The 21,574-nt window shown below is 32.4% G+C and overlaps 1 protein-coding gene across 2 annotated transcripts in view; it reads right to left on the bottom strand.

The window, feature by feature from the left end:
- Positions 1-20,435, bottom strand: part of LOC137616266 (ficolin-2-like) — a 38,437-nt gene extending 18,002 nt beyond the window's left edge. The window contains exons 1-10 of one of the 2 annotated variants that reach the window (XM_068345885.1): positions 20,305-20,435; positions 17,336-17,471; positions 14,901-14,994; positions 10,570-10,665; positions 9,873-10,011; positions 8,204-8,269; positions 4,570-4,641; positions 3,503-3,669; positions 2,139-2,265; positions 1-55 (exon numbers count right to left, since the gene is read on the bottom strand). The exon at positions 1-55 is cut by the window's left edge and continues 55 nt beyond it. In XM_068345885.1, the coding sequence (XP_068201986.1) occupies positions 1-55; positions 2,139-2,265; positions 3,503-3,669; positions 4,570-4,641; positions 8,204-8,269; positions 9,873-10,011; positions 10,570-10,665; positions 14,901-14,994; positions 17,336-17,434 (915 nt within the window). In that variant the 5' untranslated portion in view covers positions 17,435-17,471; positions 20,305-20,435. The remainder of the gene's footprint in view (positions 56-2,138; positions 2,266-3,502; positions 3,670-4,569; positions 4,642-8,203; positions 8,270-9,872; positions 10,012-10,569; positions 10,666-14,900; positions 14,995-17,335; positions 17,472-20,304) is intronic. The other variant, XM_068345886.1, reaches the window with a different exon arrangement.
- Positions 20,436-21,574: the final 1,139 nt, after the last annotated feature.

The following is a 21,574-nucleotide window of genomic DNA, read 5'->3' as shown; positions in this document are numbered from 1 at the left end:
CAAGCAATTGTCCGTCATGCTAAAGGCTTGAAATCCAGGGACATCGAGTTTATACCTGTAATGGAAAGGTTAGGTTTAAATATTAAGGAAAAATTCTTAGTGAATACATCACGAATGAAAATATTCAGACCTCTGTAGTTTTATGTGGCATGGAATAGAACCCGTTATGATAGACCTGAAAAAATGTTTGTGGACAACATTGTAAATATAAAGAATTTTATATGATATAATATAGTGATTATTCTAGCCAAATCTGTTTAATCTTCCTTTGTTTTATATTTTATAATGATTCTATAAAGAAATAAATGCAAGAAATTATTCAATCTTCCTATAATACCGAAATCTAGGTACACATTTGACATGCCCTAATTCATGAAATGTGATATAGATTTTTTTTTATTGTTAATGTAGACCAGTTTATGCCATATGCATCATATCCTGGAAAATCTTGAGGTAAATATGCACTAGAAATTAAAGATTAAAATGAAAAAGAAAAAAAGAAAAAAACACCAAGAAACACTATTTACTTATCTGCACATTTTAAGTCTTAGACTAGAATTGTCATACTTACGTCAAGTTTTGAGCCTTATTTATGTAAGTGCATTTTTAGGTATATCACAAAGCACAAAATATACTTTTGGAATTTATAGCTGCCTCTTAATTGGTGTCAGTGCAACTGACTCTTTCACTTGTTGTCTTTCTTAGTCTGTAGGCTGCTTGAAACTGAAAGGCAGAAGAGCTGTGGAATTGATGGCATTCAAGAGCATTGAGGATGAACATGCCATATTCTTTTATAGTTTTTTCCTCATCCAAATTGCTGTTATCTAACTTTATTTTCAAAAGCAAACACTTGTGTAGCCTATCCCCAAGAATGACATCAACGTTCATTTTTCAAATGACTTTTATTATTTTACTCATTGCCTTTTTTATCATTATTATGCCTTCCCTATGGTAAAATCAGTTAGTGGTCTGCAGTCTACCTTACTTCTATATTACATTTTCCTCAAAAACTTTGAGGAATCTGTCCATTATAATTGACATCTCAAAAACTCTAGTCAATGCCCAGCCAAACTTCCTGGTTATAAGTTTACTCCTCTTAATAAACTCACTCGAGTTTTCTTGTAAGAGCAGCCAATTTCTTCTGCATAAGTGTACTCTACAACTGCCCTTTATCTATAGTGATGCCTCGCAAGAAAGTATTTTCCCATACATTTTTTTTTTTTTATCATTTGTCTCTTCGTTCAGATTCAATCTTTGCAAGTCCACTCATGTACAGTGTATTCTAATTGGCAAAAATCACACTAGTCTCATTTTCAGTTATCCTAAGATGTTATTGAGGATCTGAATATCGTCTCGTAATTGGATACACAACCTCTTTCAATTCAATTGTTTCAAGATTAATTTCCTATTTTTACTCCCACCTTGGACCTTCAAAACAATGAGAGCTTGAAAATAAAACTCTTATGATCAATCTATACAGTATTTATGACTTGAAATTAAACAGAAGTATGCTCTTAAATGATTTATAATATGAACGTATTAAAGTCTGCTTAAAAGGTGCTGGGTTTGCTCTTTGGATTCCAGATGTTCTTTGAATTCATTCTTTATATCGGATTTATTTGTTCACACTCAGGTATTGTTCTCAAATTGCTGGCAACCTTTTTATACAATGTTCTTCTTGACAGAATTTGATTACAGACTTTTTTTCATGAACTAGATAATTCAACTTTCCAATTGTAACTTGATTCAAATCTTTTCTTGTGTTGTCGTTATCTATTTGTTTTAAAATAAGATATTTTTTATGTCTGATGAACACTGTTACAACAGCCTTCAAAATTCTACAATTGCTGAAAACTTGAGTTTTAACTATATAGCATTCACCTATAGAATGGGTATTCTCTCCCTTTCGAGTTCCATGTTGCATCTTACTTGCTCTTTCAAGGGTTGAGTTGTTACCATTTAAGAAACCTATTAACAGTTATCTTGTTGGGCCGAGTTTTTTTTTTTTCTATATATGAGCAGCAGTGCCTGTTTCGGTCTCTTCTCCATAAAAGATAGAATCTGTATTCTTAAAGATTTGTTTGAAGCATTAATATAAACAAACTCCTCCTTTTTCTTAAACGAACTAATCAACCTACCTGTTGCCTTCATTGGCTACGGAAAACAAGGGCCATTCAGCCCATCTGGAGTTCCCTTGTGTCTGTTCAAAATCGAAGCGAAGTGAGTAAGTTCTTGTGTTTGTCATGGTGTGCAGAATTTCGTTCCCTTAAAAATAAAAGTAAATGGACATTAGTGAGAGAGGAGGAGGTAGCCTAGTTTTTTTTTTTTAAATAGACTACATCTTCAAAAACTTAGTGAAGTTTTTTAATGCATTTTGTATGACTGAAGGTAATCAAGAAACAAATTCACAAATTTCTTGCTTTAGGCTTTATCACGATTTTTAGACCTCTCTAGTTGCTAGATTAAAGACCCAGTCTTGGACAATATTACCTTAAATTCTGTGGGTATAGTAAGGGGATAACCATGTTTTGTTTTATTCTTGAATGCTCATTCGTTAATGGCATTTTATGTCTCTGGACCAGCACAGTTGAAGTAACGTGTTCTCTTTCATTCCACATATATTTGATAGTAATTTTTTTAATTTTTTAATTTCATTGTTTCCAACTTGACAAAAGGTCACTTTACTTTGTGGAAAATTGCATTGCATTAATAGCTTTTGGAATGGTTTCGAAATGCTGACAATGATGGAAATTATTATTACTTAACCCTTTTACCCCCAATGGACGCACTGGTACATTTCACAAAACTCATCCCTTTACCCCCATGGACGTACTGGTACGTCCTTGCAAATACAGCTATTTACATTTTTTTGCATATTTTTGAAAACTTTATGAGAAACTTCAGGCATTTTCCAAAAGATTGAGACCATCCTGGCCTCTCTATGACGAAAATTAAGGCTGTTAGAGCAATTTAGAAAATATATATTGCAAAATGTGCTTGAAAAAAAAATACGCCTGGGGGTTAAGGGTTGGAAAGTTCCAAATAGCTTGGGGGTAAAATGGTTAATGATTAGATAATTAGATTCAATGTGAAATTAGAAACTGATAGCGCAGTGATGTTGGTGGAAAAAAAATTTCTGACGTCCGTGAAGTCCGTACTGGAGGTGTTGATGTGTGAGGGAAAACTTAAAATGGCTGAATTAAGATACATCACTTATATACACATGTGGAATGGGAGTGTAGGCTATTTTAGTAAATTTCTATTCCTTGCCAATTTATATAGAAAAAATAAAAATTCTGTTGAAATGTACACATGTTACTATACGAGTACATGACTTTTTCAGTAATGAGTCAATTGGTGATTTTACCCGGCCATATCCCATGTTTATCAATTGAGTCCACCTTTTTATATGCTCAGTTCATGGTACCTTTACTCTCGAAAATTAACGATGCTTAGATTATTTAAATCTTTCAAGTTTATAAATGATTAGCTTATCACTCACCGATCCAGTACTCAGTGGATGCATTCCCAAACCCAGTCTTGTATTTCTCCCATGGCTGAGTAAAATTGACAGGGTTGCTGGAGTACCTTCTGTTTAGGATGACAGTCCATCCTCCCCCGTCAGTTTCCATGTCACACCATACCTTGATAGGTGCACTACATCGGCACCTGTAAATTCACAATTAGCATTAGGTGCACTACATCAGCACCTGCAAATTCACAATTAGCATTAGGTGCACAACATCGGCAGCTGTAAATTCACAATTAGCATTAGGAATTACTCAGTGCGTTCAGTTTCATGAATTTTAGTATTATCTCTTGGAAGTTGATGGATATTTTACATGATTCATAAGAATGCGTTTACTTCATAAATGATAGTGATGCTATAGTCAAAAGACACTCTCCAAGATAGGCCTATGGCAAAGTCATCCAACATGCCGTATAGTGCTACCCTGATTAAAACAAGAGATAAAATTTCCATTGTCACTATAGTTCATATGAAATTTGGAATTATAGAAATAAAAATCATCACAGGATAATGCTGACATTGCATTTATTCTTAACAGTATCCCTACCTAAGAATTGTTACACATATATTTAGGCATTATCATCATCATCTCCCACGCATATTGACGCAAAGGGCCTCGGTTAGATTTCGCCAGTCGTCTTTTTGACTGACTAAATCCATAGAGGATTCATTGGCTGGATTCATCAAAGGATAGCCAGTTCCTAGTTATGCTCATTGCCTATCTAACAAAAGCAAGTGCCCCATGCTGGTCCCAACTAATTCCAATGATCATCCGCTAGGCGTCAGGAGTAAAAGCTGGAGACATTTTGTCTATCGCCTTAAACCCAATCCGTCACCCTGCTGCCTCTGACTTCTTCGAGATTTTGGGGTGCATTTTCTCCACACCCAAAGTTCTTTTTACTCCTCTAGCTTGCTCATCCGCTTATATAACCGTTGGCCAATATGAATTGCTGTGATATACTGCCTAGGTTAGCTAAAACAGAAGAGTATACACCTATCTATGTGAGCTATCTAGTCAAATGATACAATTCACTACTTACTTGAAAGGATAGATATCATATAAGCCACTCTTATGAGCGCCTACTAGCAAGTAGTCTGCACAGTCTGCGGGCCTGAAATAAATTTATGCAAATGAAGACACGATGTAGATTATTTATATATATGCACAATGTGAACTGATAATGCAGTTTTTAAATAATACAATCATATGTATGAAATTTATTCTTAATGGAAGATCATCATGCTGCAGATGCCCGCATATGCATATTTATGATAATCTGTAGTGTTAATCAGAGTTCATTTTGGAAATAGTCCACGAATTTTGCAAATATTATATATATATATATATATATATATGTATGTATGTATGTATATTATATATACAGTATATTATATATACAGTATATATATATATATATATATATATGTATATGTATATATATATATATATATATATATATATGTATATATATATATATATATATTATATATAATATATATATATATATATATATATATGTATATATATATATATATATATGTATATATATATATATATTATATATAATATATATATATATGTATATATATTATATATATATATATATATATATATATATATGTATATATATATATATTATATATATACATATACATATTTATATAGAAATATGGATATAGTTATATCTATGTATCTATCTCTATCTATCTATCTATCTATCTATCTATATATATATATATATATATATATATATATATGTATATAAATATGTATGTGTGTGTATATCATCATCATCATCAATATCATCCTCATCATCATCATCATCACCTCCTCCTACGCCTATTGACGCAAAGTCGTCTCGATATTGAGCTTTTATGTATACAGTATATATATATACATATATATATATATATATATATATATATATATATATATATATATATATATTTGTGTGTGTACATATATATACACGTGTGTTTATATGTGTGTGTGTGCTCGCACGTGGATCTTTTCCAACACTTAACGGTTTTCCCCTAAAAGGGTCCAAAGAAAAAACTAAAGTCAGTAACATTTATCCCTTAATTGATGAATAGTAGATGAACCCTCCTCAGTGGAATGAAACTTTGACAACATTAGTAGGTCAATACAATGAAAGAGGTTCATCGGCAGTGCATTAAAGGCCCCTAAATACCAGAGTATTTGTCCCTATCTTGCAGGTACTTTTGCACTTCCTGGATATTAACGCCCTTCCTGTTCAGTTGATCTCCACACCATCTATCCAAGAATCCTCTCCTGACCTTCCTTTCCTACCACTTACCATTCTGGCCCTTCAGTCTCTCCACGTGACCGTATCACTTAAACATAATCTAATTCAACTTGTCATCTTCATTGATCTTATTACCACCTGTCCTGTTTTTACATTTCCCTCCCTTCACTTCATCTGTGCAGCTTGAACTTATTTTTTCATGCACATTCAACATCCATACATTTTCATAAATGAGAATGGACACAATGATTTCTCCATACAATAGCCCACTTTTGTTAATACAAACTATAGTCCATTTCTCTTAACGAGGCATATTTGCACCGACTCGCAGCGGTGCCCTTTTAGCTCGGAAAAGTTTCCTGATCGCTGATTGGTTAGGATTATCTTGTCCAACCAATCAGCGATCAGGAAACTTTTCCGAGCTAAAAGGGCACCATTGCGAGTCGGTGCAAATCTGCCTCGCTAAAAGAAATGGACTATAGTGACATCTTTATCCAATCGTTAATATCAATCCCGCTACCTTTCTTGTTTCACCTCCGCTGCAAATCCCTTCTTCCTGCTTTTGACATAAACCATTATATTCACTCCCAGATACTTAAATGTATCAACTGGTCCCATTCATCCATTATTCAGTGTTACATCTTCCTGGTTTTAATTTACCTGCATTATCTTACTATTGCTCACATTTCTCTCGACTTTCTCATCTTAAAGCACTTTTTACCAGCTCCTGCTGTTTCTCTTCAATTCATGTAACTAGCATGGTATTGTAAGGACGTTCATGACATAGTTAATTCAGGTACCTATTTCGCTTGCTACTCCTACCATCCCATCCATAAAGATGTTGAATTTCCATAGATACTCAGATCCACTTTCTTATCAAACCAGTCTCTTCTGCCCTCACCCTCGTGCACAGTTTCATGTTCATCATATAATGTTGAATAGGTCTCAACAAATTTTCATCCTATGCTACATTCTCAACATCCAATACATTGTCTATCAATTATGTGATAATTTTTTTTTTTTTTTTTTGTACGTTCGTGTATGACTCATACATCTTGTTTTTCAACTACTTTCAAACCTCCACATAATTGATTCATAGAGTACTGCACGTGTTTCATACAAACTCATACCCTGTAAACCAACTTGCATAATTTTGTTTAGATTTTTGTGACGTTCTTGCTCGCAACTCCTAGTATTTAAGCTCGATTTAGGTTTAATAAAGTTCAGTTGCATTCCCCTTGCCTCTCAGTTATCACCTAACTGGCGCCTCGCACAATAGCAAACGCTTAATCATTCACGCTGTTTTCCCTAGTCGGTCCTTCTTTCACTTGTCTTACTTTCTCAGTCAAAATCTTACAATATGGCTTCTTTGAGATAACAAATAACTTCATATTCTTATCAATTGTGAGCCTCCTTTGTCTCTTTTATGCTCATGCAAGAAAAATCTTCCTTGCTCCGATTACTTTTAATCATTTACTTTATCTTAATCATGTCATACCTTACAAAATAGGGGACCCATCTTAATACCTATTTCACCTTACTACAGCATCCCTACGGTTTCTTCCAAAGGAGATTAGTATATATATATATATATATATATATATATATATATATATATATATATATATATATATATATATATATGTATATATATATATATATGTGTGTGTGTGTGTGTGTCTGTCTGTCTGTCTGTCTGTCTTGTGTGCGCGTGCATGTTTGTGTTTATAATTGATAGAGATAAGCTAATAGTTCAAAGAGCTATAGGTCAAAACTTAAATAAATGAAGGAACACAATATTAACCTTATAGGTAAAACTCTAGAAGATAAGAAAAATTATAGGAAACTGCAAAAGTACTTTTGTACCATTTAACGATTTAATGAGCAAACATATACATACATACGTGCATATATAATATATATATATATATATATATATTTATATATATATATGTATATATGATAACTTTTGCACATTTAGACGTGTTCTTCATATTCAAATAAGCTCTTGTCTTTGTGTGATTTCGCCTGGGGCTCTGATCCCGAGGTCGTTAAGAGAATCCAGACATTAATGTATCAAAATATATATGGCTTATTTGAATATATATATATATATATATATATAATATATATATATATATATATATATATATATATATATATATATATATATATATATACAAATAGTCTTCTTGAAACGCATAAATGTAAATGAATGCGTTACAAATCTGTCCTTCATGGATGACCGGGAAAGTTTTTGGATATGATCTTAGTTTAGAAGAAACAGCTGATGTGAATTTACAATTTATGTATGCATAAATGTGCGTAATAGCATAATCAACGGATTTGTCTGTCAGGAATGTGAGATGAATAAAAAAAGATTATGTATACAAAAATTAAAATTTACCTTAAGAGTTTTGCAGTAGGTTGGTAGCCGCTATCTTCGCGGGACGAATCCGACTGAACTGTTAGGCTAAGATAGGCAAAAAGAATTATATTAGTAATGGTAAGAAATCTTAACTTTTCATACTATATACGCATCACATGTGGTTTGACCAACACTGTTTAAAAAAAAATACGTGATTTTAATTGGATATTATCCGTAAAAAGGTTTTTTTAGCCGTATTTCAGTAAAATACAGGTGACCGTAATTCTTACCCTACTTTGTTATTATCTTTAACGGATGGTGACCGTAACTCCTTTGCGTCAATACATCCGTCTTTTTTTTTTTTTTTTTTTTTTTTTTTTTTTTTTTTTTTTTTTTTTTTTTTTTTTTTTTTTTAAGTAAATGCCTTGCAATATTTATTTAAGGATTCTTGTTTTTTTACGGAAAATTTGTAAGAGGAGAAAACAAGCTCGTTGCATGTCTCTTTAACTTTACACAATTCACCTAAAAGTTTGTATGTGATATATGGAAATTACTTTGGAAAGCACTCTCGGTCTGTTGCTTTTTCATCTGCACAAAATATTGGTTTATACAGAAAATCTTAAGATTTTTGACACTACTTACGGTCTATTAAATTCCCAATGCCAGATCTGGATATTAATCTCTGTCACAGTCGTTCCTTAGTTCTGTATTATGTTGCACAAGATTTTACATAACTCAGATTATCCTTTGCGTTCAGATCTTCCCAGACCGTGCCAATCTGTATGTAGTACTAGTCATGCAGTTAATTCTAACAGTCATGCCTTCATCATAAGGCCCAATTGCTACACAGAGTTTCATAAATGTTATTCACCTGTGACCAGATTGTGAAATAATCTTCATAATCTGGCAGTTGGATCAGTAGAACTTCAGAAATGTATATTTTTTGCTGTTTTTTTATGTTAAACAGGTTGACACGAGTCTCGTTTCGTAGTTTATATGTGACTGGTCATAATATATTTTACATTTTTTATTTATTACTTATATGGTATTTCTTTTTTTGTTTTTTTGTTTCCTCACTGGGCTGCTTTCCTTGATGGAGCCCTTTAGCTAGTAGAATTCTACTTTTACAAACAAGGTTGTAGCTTGGCTAATAATAATAATAATAATAATAATAATAATAATAACAGTCATTATAATTATCATTATTATTATTATTATCATTATTATTATTATCATTAATAATGATAATAATAATAATGATTATTATTATTATTATTATTATTATTATTATTATTATTAGTAATGATAATAATAATAATAATTATCATTGTTAGTATTATTATTATTATTAATAATAATAGTAATTATAATAATTATTATTATCATTGTTATTTTTATTATTATTATTTTTGTTATTATTATTATTATTAATAATAATAATAATAATAATAATAATAATAATAATAATAATAATAATAATAATAATAAGAGTAATAATAATAATAATTATTATTATTATTATTATTATTATTATTATTATTATTATTATTATTAGCGTCAATTCCTGAAATGGATTAATTTCCACCACGCTATTAATTCGGTCACATTTAATGCGAAAACAATTTTTAAAGATTAAATACAAGGAACTAATCCGTAATCACTAACGAATTCACTAAGAAAGAGAAAATACTTTAGATTTTACAATTACCTCTTGAAAATGCCTGGGTATTTCCTGTGAGTGGCCAGCATCTCCATCTCCAATGCTTGCACTTTGTTCTGGAGTTGTCTATTGGTCCCTTCCAAATATACTATCTTGGTTCCTTGGTCCATTTCTCTGTGCCGCAGCCCTGAGAGGAAACGAAGGAGTGTACGCAACCTGAATCAACTATGATATTTTTAGCCTTTTCTGTTATTTAAAGGTTAAAGATATCTAATTTGAAGTTCCAGTTTCATCAGAATAGATACCCACCAGAACGTCAGCTGGGCAAGCCAAACCCCTTACTGTTGTGCCCAAACACAGCAATAGCCTCCCCAGTAAACAGCTTAAACTAACGGTCCCATGCTGGGATTAATCTGCTGCCATGCAAACGCGTTACCACTGTATTAGCTGTTTGTGTACTTAAACATTTAATTTGGTATAATGTTTATACGGCAAAAGTTAAATTCTTATTTAGTGTTTTTGATATTCACTGAAATTAAGTTTATTTTTTCTATCAGATGATAGGAATACTAAGATTGCATCTTGCATTTAGATAAGAAAAACAAATCTATATTATTGTGATTTCGTAGACAGATTTATTTAAGTTAACGTTAGAATGTTTCATGAAACATAATTTTGGTTACTTCTAAAACATACGTAATCTGAAAAGCCATAAATTTTGCTACAAAAAAATATAAAATTATACTTTGGTTTTCCTGTTCCGTTTCTGCCATGTATTCTTGAACAAGTCTGATTGAAGAATCTTGTCTGATGATATCAACTCGTTCTCCGGCGGAAGACTCTGTGGAGATAGATGTGAAAAGCAAACTGAATTCTTTATCAAGAATTTCTTGAGAAATGAAAGCTCTTTTTAACTCCTTTTTACATATTTAGGTGTCTCATTTACATATGTAAGAGAGTGAAAAAGGGCAAGCGCTGAAAAAAAAAAAAAAAAAAAAAAAAAAAACCGAAGAAAGCAGCGGGGGCCACTATAAGCCGGCCGGAAGTTGACGCACGTTTAAGCTATTTTAGAGCTATTATATTATAAAAACCATTTTCACCTTATAGTTGAATATTATAAAATGAAAATGCATCAGGCAATAACAGCATCGCGTTAAATGTATAAAGCATTTTGTCAGTAATCTCTACAATTACTTTTAGTACATGACTATACATTTCCAAGAACTCTCATCAAGCTGACTACCTCTTAGTTATAGCTATAATCATTGGAGCGCTTCATCCTTCCGTTCAATTATCAACCTACATTAATTCTCGACTCTTCGAATTGTAGTTAGTCTCTCCACTTCTCCCAACTTGATTCAGATCAGCAACACAATCTTTATCTGCAGCTCTTAGAGAGAGAGAGAGAGAGAGAGAGAGAGAGAGAGAGAGAGAGAGAGAGAGAGAGAGAGAGATGATTTTAATCTTCCACATTTCTTTTACTATATTCTTCTTGTAGTAGCTATTGAACGGGTAGGTTGATTATTTAGTTTTAGTTTTATCTAAGTTTAATGGTTTTCGTAAAATCCAAACTTTATATTATGTTAGATATTTCTCCGAAGAAAAGCTCTTCTTTTTTATTCGTTTTCATCCTATCTGTTGTATTTTTTCTATGGAAACAATAAAGACCAACGTGCTAGTTACCTTGCAAATCAAAATCTCAGCTTTGTTTGAAATATATGTGGTATTTAGAACAGGTAAACTTATTGAACAATTATAGAATTATGAAGTTTTCATGCCACGTAGATTACAAGTGATATTATTATTATTATTATTATTATTATTATTATTATTATTATTATTATTATTATTGTTGTTGTTGTTATTATTATAATCATTATTACTTGCTAAGCTACAACCCTAGTTGGAAAAGCAAGATGCTATAATCCCAAGGGCTCCAACGGGGAAAATAGCTCAGCAAGGAAAGGAAATAAACTAAAAGAGAAGTTAAAGAACAATAACAACATCAAAATAATCTTTCATATATAAACTACAAAAACTTTAAACAAAACAAGAGGAAGAGAAATAAGATAGAATGAGTGTGCCCTTAAACAAGAGAACTCTACCCCAAGACAGTGGAAAGACCATTGTGCAAATATTGAACAAAAATCGTAGTAATCAAATTGCATTCATTATAAACCCATTTAAATTTCCACTCTCGATAGCGAGGGGATATGCTCCAGATACTGAACAAAAAAAGCTAACCAATAAAACAGCCATATCAGAGTTTTCTGAGAAATGATCTGACTCCCTCGTGAATGTCCCTTAACACCAGCCACCCGTTGAGATACTACCGCTAGAGAGTTATGGGGTCCTTTGACTGGCCAGACAGTACTACATTGGATCTTCATCTCAGGTTACGGTTCACTTTCCCTTTGCCTACACATACACCGAATAGTCTGGCATATTCTTTACAGATTCTCCTCTCTCCTCATACACCTGACAACACTGAGATTACTAAACAATTTTTCTTCACCCAAGGGGTTAACTACTGCACTGTAATAGTTCAGTGGCTACTTTCCTCTTGGTAAGGGTAGAAGAGACTCTTTAGCTGTGGTAAGCTGCTCTCCTAGAAGGACACTCCAAAATCAAACCAGTGTTCTCTAGTCTTGGGTAGTGTCATAGCCTCTGTGCCATGGTCTTCCACTGTCTTGGGTTAGAGTTCTCTTGCTTGAGGGTACACTCGGACACGATATTCTATCTAATTTCTCTCTTTCTTGTTTTGTTATAATCTTTATTGTTTATATAGGAAATATTCATTTTAATGTTGTTGCTATTCTTAAAATATTTTATTTTTCCTTTTTTCCTTTCCTCACTGAGCTATTTTCCCTGTTGGGGTCCCTGGGCTTATAGCATCATGCTTTTCCAACTAGGGTTGTAGCTTAGCAAGTAATAATGATAATAATAATAATAATAATAATAATAATAATAATAATAATAACAAATGTTCCAACACGTTGTTTAATCTTGAAAAAGGTCATATCCGGAAAAATTCACGAGAGTAAACAAAAGCACTTAATTTAGCAATAAGGATATCATGCGCACCAACAGATCAAGAATTAACATTAAAAACCGAACGATACTGATATTTACATCTGACGTGATACATACATATACCGAGAGAGAGAGAGAGAGAGAGAGAGAGAGAGAGAGAGAGAGAGAGAGAGAGAGAGAGAGAGAGAGCGGTTGAAACTGATTGCAGTATTAAATCGAAAATAATTTTTTATCGACATTAGAAAATACACTCCCAGAATATCGGATAGTATTTATATATATATATATATATATATATATATATGCATATATATATATATATATATATATATATATATATATATATATATATATATATATATATGTTTTAATAAGTTTTTTTTTTTAGAATTTCTTCTACTGTGAAATGAATTTTGATAAAGAACTCTCCATGTGATAGTGCAGGTTGCGTATATGAAATTCCGTGTAATGGTTGTGATATGAAATATATTTGGCAAAGTGGTGAAATGCTGGTAACGAGATTGAACGAACATAAATATTGCATTCGAGTTGGTAATATGTCCAACGCGCATTTTGTTCACATGAATCAGTATAATCCTTTGGTAAACTGAAAAATGTCTAAAGAGCTACTTTACCGCAGAGATGTAGTAAAAAGAAACGTTACAGAATATAGTATTACAAAGATAAAGTCTGATTGTGTTTTTTATATCTGTTTCCCTATCTGGTGTTCCTCATGGTAGTGTTCTTGGCCCATTACTTTTCATACTATATATACATGACATGTGGTTTGGCCTGGAAAACAAGCTCTTTGCATAGGCAGATGATGCTACTCTCTTTGCATCAATTCCATCACATAAATGTAGATCTGGGGTTGCTGAATCCCTCAATAGAGATCTAGCTAAAATTGAATAATTACATAATGACCAATGTTGTTCAATGATTTAAAATTATAAAATTTCTGTTTGGCTGTTTTGTTTAAGGACCACTTTACGTTTAAGTTGTTTTCTTGTTTGACAGAGCTAGTTTGCTGATAAGGGGTTTCTATCATTTCTTTTATTGTTCTTCACATCTGGTAGATTTGATATAGTTATGTACTTGTTTTTTTAAACTCAATTCATAGCAAATTATTTTATTTGATAAGCAAGTTGTTAATATTCCTGACGGTAGGAGGTATTTCATACTGTAGTTTCGGTTACTATTTATCATTATTATTATCATCATCATCATCATCATCATCCTCTTTATAATAATAATAATAATAATAATAATAATTATTATTATTATTATTATTATTATTATTATTATTATTACTTGACAAGCTACAACCCTAGTTGGAAAAGCAGGATGCTATAAACCCAGGGGCACCAACAGGGAAAATAGCCCAGTGAGGAAAGGAAAAAAAGGAAAAGTAAAATATTTTGAGAACAGCAACAACATTACAATATATCCTATATAAACTACAGAAACTTTAACAAAACAAGAGGAAGGCAAATACGATAGAATAGTCTGCTGAAGGACATTGAAGATAGAAAGGAATTTCTGTACTGAGGTCAGAACACGCGTACGAACATCGACCCTATTAGCTCTGCTGTCGTAATGATAAACATTCAACATGAGGCTTCCTAAATAGCATTCATTCCATGTCAAGTTAATGAAAGTCTATATTAATCACCCGATTAGGAAATTTACATTTTAAATGTACTCTCAAAAATATCTTCCAATTTTATATGTTCACTTCATTATATGACAGTCTTACTCAGATAATTCAACCATATAGCATTAATATCGTTTATTTCATACTACTAATGTTATTATTATCTACTAGCTAAGCTACAACCCTAGTTGGAAAAGCAAGATGCTATAAACCCAAGGACTCCAACAGGGAAAAATAGCCAAGTGAGAGCAGAGAAATAAGGAAATAAATAAACGATATAAGAGGTAATGAACAAATAAGATAAAATATTTTAAAAACAGTAACAATATTAAAACAGATATTTCATATATAAACTATAAACTGAAATGGAACGTTAGAACCAGACTTACTTCTTTGAAGAGTTTCGTTGAGCTCCAAGCAGTCTTGTAAATTAGGTCTTTTGTCGCATATCAGGGAGGCCAGGAGAGGGACGATGCTTTCCTGCTGAGAGAATGATGATCATATATACAGTATATATATAATATATATATATATATATATATATATATATATATATATATATATTATATATATTTATATATATATATATATATATATTTATATAATATATATATATATATATATATATATATATATATATATATATGTGTGTGTGTGTGTGTGTGTGAGTTTGTATAGGCCCACTACATTAGTATTTAAATCGTATGGGGATAGTGCAATGTTCAAATAAAATTATTCAAAACTGATATCTCGGATTAGTCATTTCAAATTATCCTTACTCGTAGGCTTATGGTATGTACTTGTAATTATTGACCTAATCGTTGGCATATTGCATTAATATTAATGTGAAGAAAAATTAATTCCAATGTCCATAGTTTTTGGGGGAATCGAGCAGACAATTTACTTTCCTTACTTTAAGGATTAGTGTGGCCTGATTCGTAAAGTCTCTGTCTGGTAATTGCCAAAGACGGGGGTTCGAGTCCTGTTCAGACTCGTTAATTCCTTTAGTTTCTGCAACCATACCATCATTGTGAGCTAAGGATGGGGGGAAGGGTTAAGGAAGCCTATAGGTCTATCAGCTGGGTCATCAGCAGCCATTGCCTGTCCCTCCCTGGTCCTAGCTTGGGTGGAGAAGGGGCTTGGGTGCTGATCATATGTATACATGGTCAGTCTCTAGGGCATTGCCCCTTGCCTCTGCCATTCATGAGTAGCCTTTAAACCTTTAAGGGCTGTTTTTCTGGTTCTATACAGCAGTGGAACCCTACTCTCTACAGGACCTCCACAGACATTTTATCATGTTCGTTCGAAAGCATTCAACATTTCACACCGCATATTGCTCGTTTATTATCAAATCCACACTATGAAAGCCCCTAGGAGAATTTAGGTAAACGTTGTGATATTCCAACCTGCCCGGAGTAAAGTATAGTTTTATTCATCCTTTACAATATATTGTGCTCTTCACGTAACTACTTAATTACAGAAACTTGTGTAAAACCCGTATAGCGGAACATTGACCAAATATGCAATTTTCATCAAAAGAGAAAGTTCGTCAGTTTAAGAAAAAAAAATATTCTTTATGATATACTGTATAGCATTACAACTTTAAACGTATCAAGCATGTATTGGTTTCAGTCATTGTCAAGAATTATCGTTTTATGAACTGTAACATTCATAACGACATCATTTCCAATGCAAAGTGAAAGGCTCATGATAGGATAAAGCCTCAACCGTCTGTAAAAAATAAGTTTATTCAATCCTGCAAAAAATACAGAAAACATTAATTACAGTTATGTGCAATCAATCGTTGGACATAAAGAGGAACGATTATTATTATTATTATTATTATTATTATTATTATTATTATTATTACATCCAGCTGAAGTAACGAGTCACGAAATAACCTAAAATTGTGCACGCAGTCATTCAGAGTTAATTTTACAAAGATGGTGATTTTAGCTATCGAAGAAATTTTCACAAGACTGTAACTTACAGTTAATACAAGTCCGGGAAAACAATATGTTTAGTCAGGCGCGTAAAAATAAAATAAAAAGGACAGAAGGCTTTTGTTAAGTAATGAAAACAACCTATTTATCAACTGTAATATTTTAGTGAATCATAGAAACCTTGAACATACTGATAACGGTCTCCCTGTAGCAAGTCACGTGTAAGGTAAATTTGCCTTCAAAAGTATTATTATTATTATTATTATTATTATTAAAATTATTATTATTATTATTATAATTACTAGCCAAGCTACAACCCTAGCTGGAAAAGCAAGATGCTATAAGCCCAAGGGCTCCAATAGGGAAAAATAGCCCAGTGAGGAAAGGAAATAAGGGAATGAATAAATCATGAGAACAAGTTAACAATGAATTATTCTAAAACAGTAACAACTCAAAACAGATATGTCCTATATAAACTATTAACAACGTCAAAACAGATATGTCATATATAAACAATAAAAAGACTTATGTCAGCCTGGTCAACATAAAAACATTTGCTCCAACTTTGAACTTTTGAAGTTCTACTGATTCAACTACCCGATTAGGAAGATCATTCCACAACTTGGTAACAGCTGAAATAAAACTTCTAGAGTACTGTGTAGTATTGAGCCTCGTGATGGAGAAGGCTTGGCTATTAGAATTAACTGCCTGCCTAGTATTACGAACAGGATAGAATTGTCCAGGCAGATCTGAATGTAAAGGATGGTCAGGGTTATGAAAAATCTGCCATTTACTTGCAGAAGAGTATAAACACATACACAATTAGAATCACATTGAAATACTGAGAAGTAAAGAAGCTGCCAAAAATTGGAATATCTTACCGATGATGTTTCGTAAGGCACCGTCGTTGTTGCTATTACATCTGCCAAGCATCCTATGACAACGAGTAAGAACTGCAATATTCTGCAAATGTTCTCCATCTCAGAGAATCTTGAAGTTTCTCCAGTCCGGCCTGACCTGAGCAGAAAAGTTTCCATGTTATTTCACTCAAGAGAACATTAAAATTAGATATATAATGTAAATAAAAAAATCATTGGTTTCTTTAAACCTGTCTCCTAAAATTCCGCAATCGATTGACTGGTGAATTCAGGTTTCAAGTCAGTAGGCTTATTTTAAGTTGCTGTTATTACTAGATTCTCGTATTATTCCCGTTTGATTTGCATAAATATGATTTTGTTTAAAGAAAATTCTAAATAAACATGTATATATATATATATATATATATATATATATATATATATATATGTGTGTGTGTGTGTGTGTGTGTGTGTATACTGTATACATAAGATTCACAAGAGTTTAAGTTTAGTGTTGTTTTTGTCTTTATCATCATCTGAGATTGTGAATCTTTATGAGCTTGATAACAAACTTAAGAGGATTCGGAAAACTTTCATATTCAATATTAAAAGAAAAACTACATTGAGTCTTAGTCCTTGAGCACGCATTTAAGGATAACATAGAAATGTACAAGATTTCGTGACCTAAGTATTTACCATAGAGCTGGTCTGAGCGATGTCAAGCAGGGCAGTAATGGACACCGTTACCGATGAGGAAAACAGACATTTTTTTTTTTCAGGTTCTTTTAAGTGCGAGGGGAGAGCGAAGAGACAAGCACAAAATGAACTATGTACGATCGTGTGATACACGGTTGGTACAGCAGCCCGATCGGCTACGGTCATCCCCAAATCCAAAGCAAAGTCCTCCAAGAAGGAAATAGTGCTTACCCCCATACAAATCCTGTATAGTCATTTAATAAAATAAAGTTTTTGCGTTACTGAAGATAAACCTGAGAGAAAAAATGTTTTTTTATTTTTCGTAAACACCGACATGTCTCTACAACTGCCCCCCCCCCCCCTCCTAAAAAAAATCGTTGGTGTTATGTTACATTCTCGTTCCTGTGACAAATCCATAACTATTAATATGTGATTGAGTTGTCGAATTGCACATATTAATTACTTATCATTGTCCGATTAATTTGAGCTTCTTTTAGCGCTCAGGAAGTACCAGCCTATATTCTATGTATAACTGTATTAGGTTCATTAGCATTTCTTTGTATGTATTTCAGAAGCCCATAACGGGTGATTAGGCTGCACTTATTAGTATTATCATTATTAACTGCTAAGCTACAACCCTAGTTGGAAAAGCAGGATGCTTTAAGCCCAGGGGCTCCAACAGGGAATCTGTGAGGAAAGAAAACGCAGAAAAATAAAATATTTTAAGAAGAACAACATTAAAATAGATATCTCCTATATAAACTATAAAATCTTTAACAAAACAAGAGGAAGAGAATTAAGATAGAATAGTGTGTCCGAGTGTACCCTCAAGCAAGAGAACGCTAACCCAAGACAGGGGAAGACCATGGTACAGAGGCTATGACACTACCCAAGACTAGAGAACAATGGTTTGATTTTGGGGTGACCTTCTCCTAGAGGAGCTGCTTACCATAGCTAAAGAGTCTCTTCTACCCTTACCGAGAGGAAAGTAGCCACTGAACAATTATAGTGCAGTAGTTAACCCCTTGGGTGAAGAAGAATGGTTTGGTAATCTGTGTTGTCAGGTGTATGAGGACTTGCTAATGGAAAATCAACCGACTAATTTTAAGTACAAAGACAAAAATTCTAATAGTTATTCAAATTAACCAAATCAACACTAGACTTAATAATTAATTTTGTACGAAATAGTTCCCATAGATAAGAGAAGTTAAACGAAACCCCTCATTTTTTTTTTTATCTTGAGATGCCAACAATTACTGTGATTGTCATTCGTACCAATATATCCTTCGCCGGGCACTAGGCCTATTCCTGAAACTATTCTGAAGGTTTTGATCTGATTTGCATTTTTTTTTATCTTTATTATGCTATTCAAACAGCGGTTCCAAGCACTGCAAGTTGGTTTCCCAAAATTAGATAAATACAAGCAAATATTTAACCTTTCTAATGTTTTTCAAAGTTCATATGAATTAACGTTCGTCATTTCGAAGGTCATTACTTTGAAAACTTAGTCATGCATTATATATATATATATATATATATATATATATATATATATATATATATATATATATATATAAGTATATATATATATATATATATATATATATATATATATGTATATATATTATAAGTATATATATATATATATATATATATATATATACATATATATATATATATATATATATATATATATATATATATATATATATATATATATATATATATATATATATATATATATATATATATATATATATACAGTATGTATACACACACACACACACACACACATATATATATATATATATATATATATATATGTTGTTTTTCTTCAATTTTCTTATATGGCTTGTCTATTTTTTCCGTAGTCGGCTGCTTTCCTTATATTTGCCATTGTGCTTGTCGCCATTTTTTTTTTTAACCAGAGTTGGAGCTTGGCTTGTAACAACTGTAGGCTAATCATTAATTTTTGCTGATTGGAACGATTTTCAAATTTTCATTTCTTTTAATGTCGTAATGACTTTATATATATATATATATATATATATATATATATATATATATATATATATATATATATATATATATATATATATATTTGAACCACTAGTTTTGTTAGTAATAGTAGTTCGTCAATCACTCCCATGTTTCTGATTCATTGATTTTGATATAAAGACAACTTTTTTAAACCTTGAGCATTACTGTAACATGAAATGCTTTGGGCAGAAGCACTAAACTAATTTGAATAAGTGTTAAAAAACAGATGAAAATTATCTATAAAGTCCTTTACTCACTAGTAACTTGTCTTCCAATATTCAGTACGAACTAAATTTGAACTCGTTGGTATTCCTTCTTTCTCACAACTGTCATGTACTACGCTTTAAGAGAAGAGGGTCCTTGTTAGTACAGTGGTCCTTAAGGCTCCACCCACATTGTGTTTATCTGTTTACTGATGATCAAGTAGAGCAGTTGCTTGTCTTCTTTCGTATCCCCAATGATTGGATATTGTTAGAAAACAAAGATAAACCATTATTTTTCAATTTTTAGAGATATAGATAAACTTGTGCCCATTGAAGAAGCAAATGTAGGATATTATTTTCTGCATAATGTGATAACAGTGTGATAACACGTTTAAATGTTTAAAGGCCACTCGTGAATGGCAGAGACTGACTATATATACCTTATGATCAGCGCCCAAGAAGCCCCCTCTCCATCCAAACTGAAACCAGGGAAAGCCAGGTAATGGCTGCTGATGACTGGGCAGATAGACTTCTAGGCTCACCCAAACCTCCTATCCTTAGCTCACAAGGATGGTGAAGTGCAGCGACCAAAGGAACTAATGAGTTTGAGCGGGACCCTAATCCCAGTCTGGCGGTCACCAGTCAGGGACCTTACCGTATAGGCCACCACAATCCCCGCGATTGGGGTTTGCTCCCTAATGCAGTATTTTGTTACTTTTTAGAAAAATCATTTGGGATTCATAAAATGTGGCAATGTATTATATAACAAATTTGGTCCTGATTAGTGTTTAATGGTATGCTAGTTTTTCTTTATTGTTTCCAAAATGAATATTTCTATAGTAACTGTTTGATGTGAAACCATATTATTTTCAATCTTGTCTTTATTTTCATTTTTGTCGATGACATCTTTAAGGTCATAGAGATTCTAGTTTATTTCGTTATTTACTTTCCAAAACAAAATTTGACAGTTTGTAATACAATGCATTGAAATTGTACGAAAAAAAATTCACCTGAGGTTCCTTTGCTTGTTGGGTCCCCTTGCCCAGAACCAAAACAAGGGATGGTACCCATTTTTTATATTGCACCCTTGACCAGCTAATTATGGGATAGACAGAATCTGTGTTATTAAACGGATAGTGAGTCCGTGTGCTATACCATGCTGCACCCTGCTCACCATAACAACGAAAGCCTCCTTTCTGCATGCATGAGGTAGATCGTGGTTTTTCTCATCACCATGAGACTGCCCTCCATGTGCATGACCTACACAAGCTCCACAATTACAATCTCTACACTCATGATCACCACTCACACGATCAGCAGGAAA

The sequence above is a fragment of the Palaemon carinicauda genome, chromosome 22 (assembly GCF_036898095.1).
Source record: "Palaemon carinicauda isolate YSFRI2023 chromosome 22, ASM3689809v2, whole genome shotgun sequence".
Lineage (NCBI taxonomy): Eukaryota > Metazoa > Arthropoda > Malacostraca > Decapoda > Palaemonidae > Palaemon > Palaemon carinicauda.
This window is presented reverse-complemented; position numbering and strand designations above follow the sequence as displayed.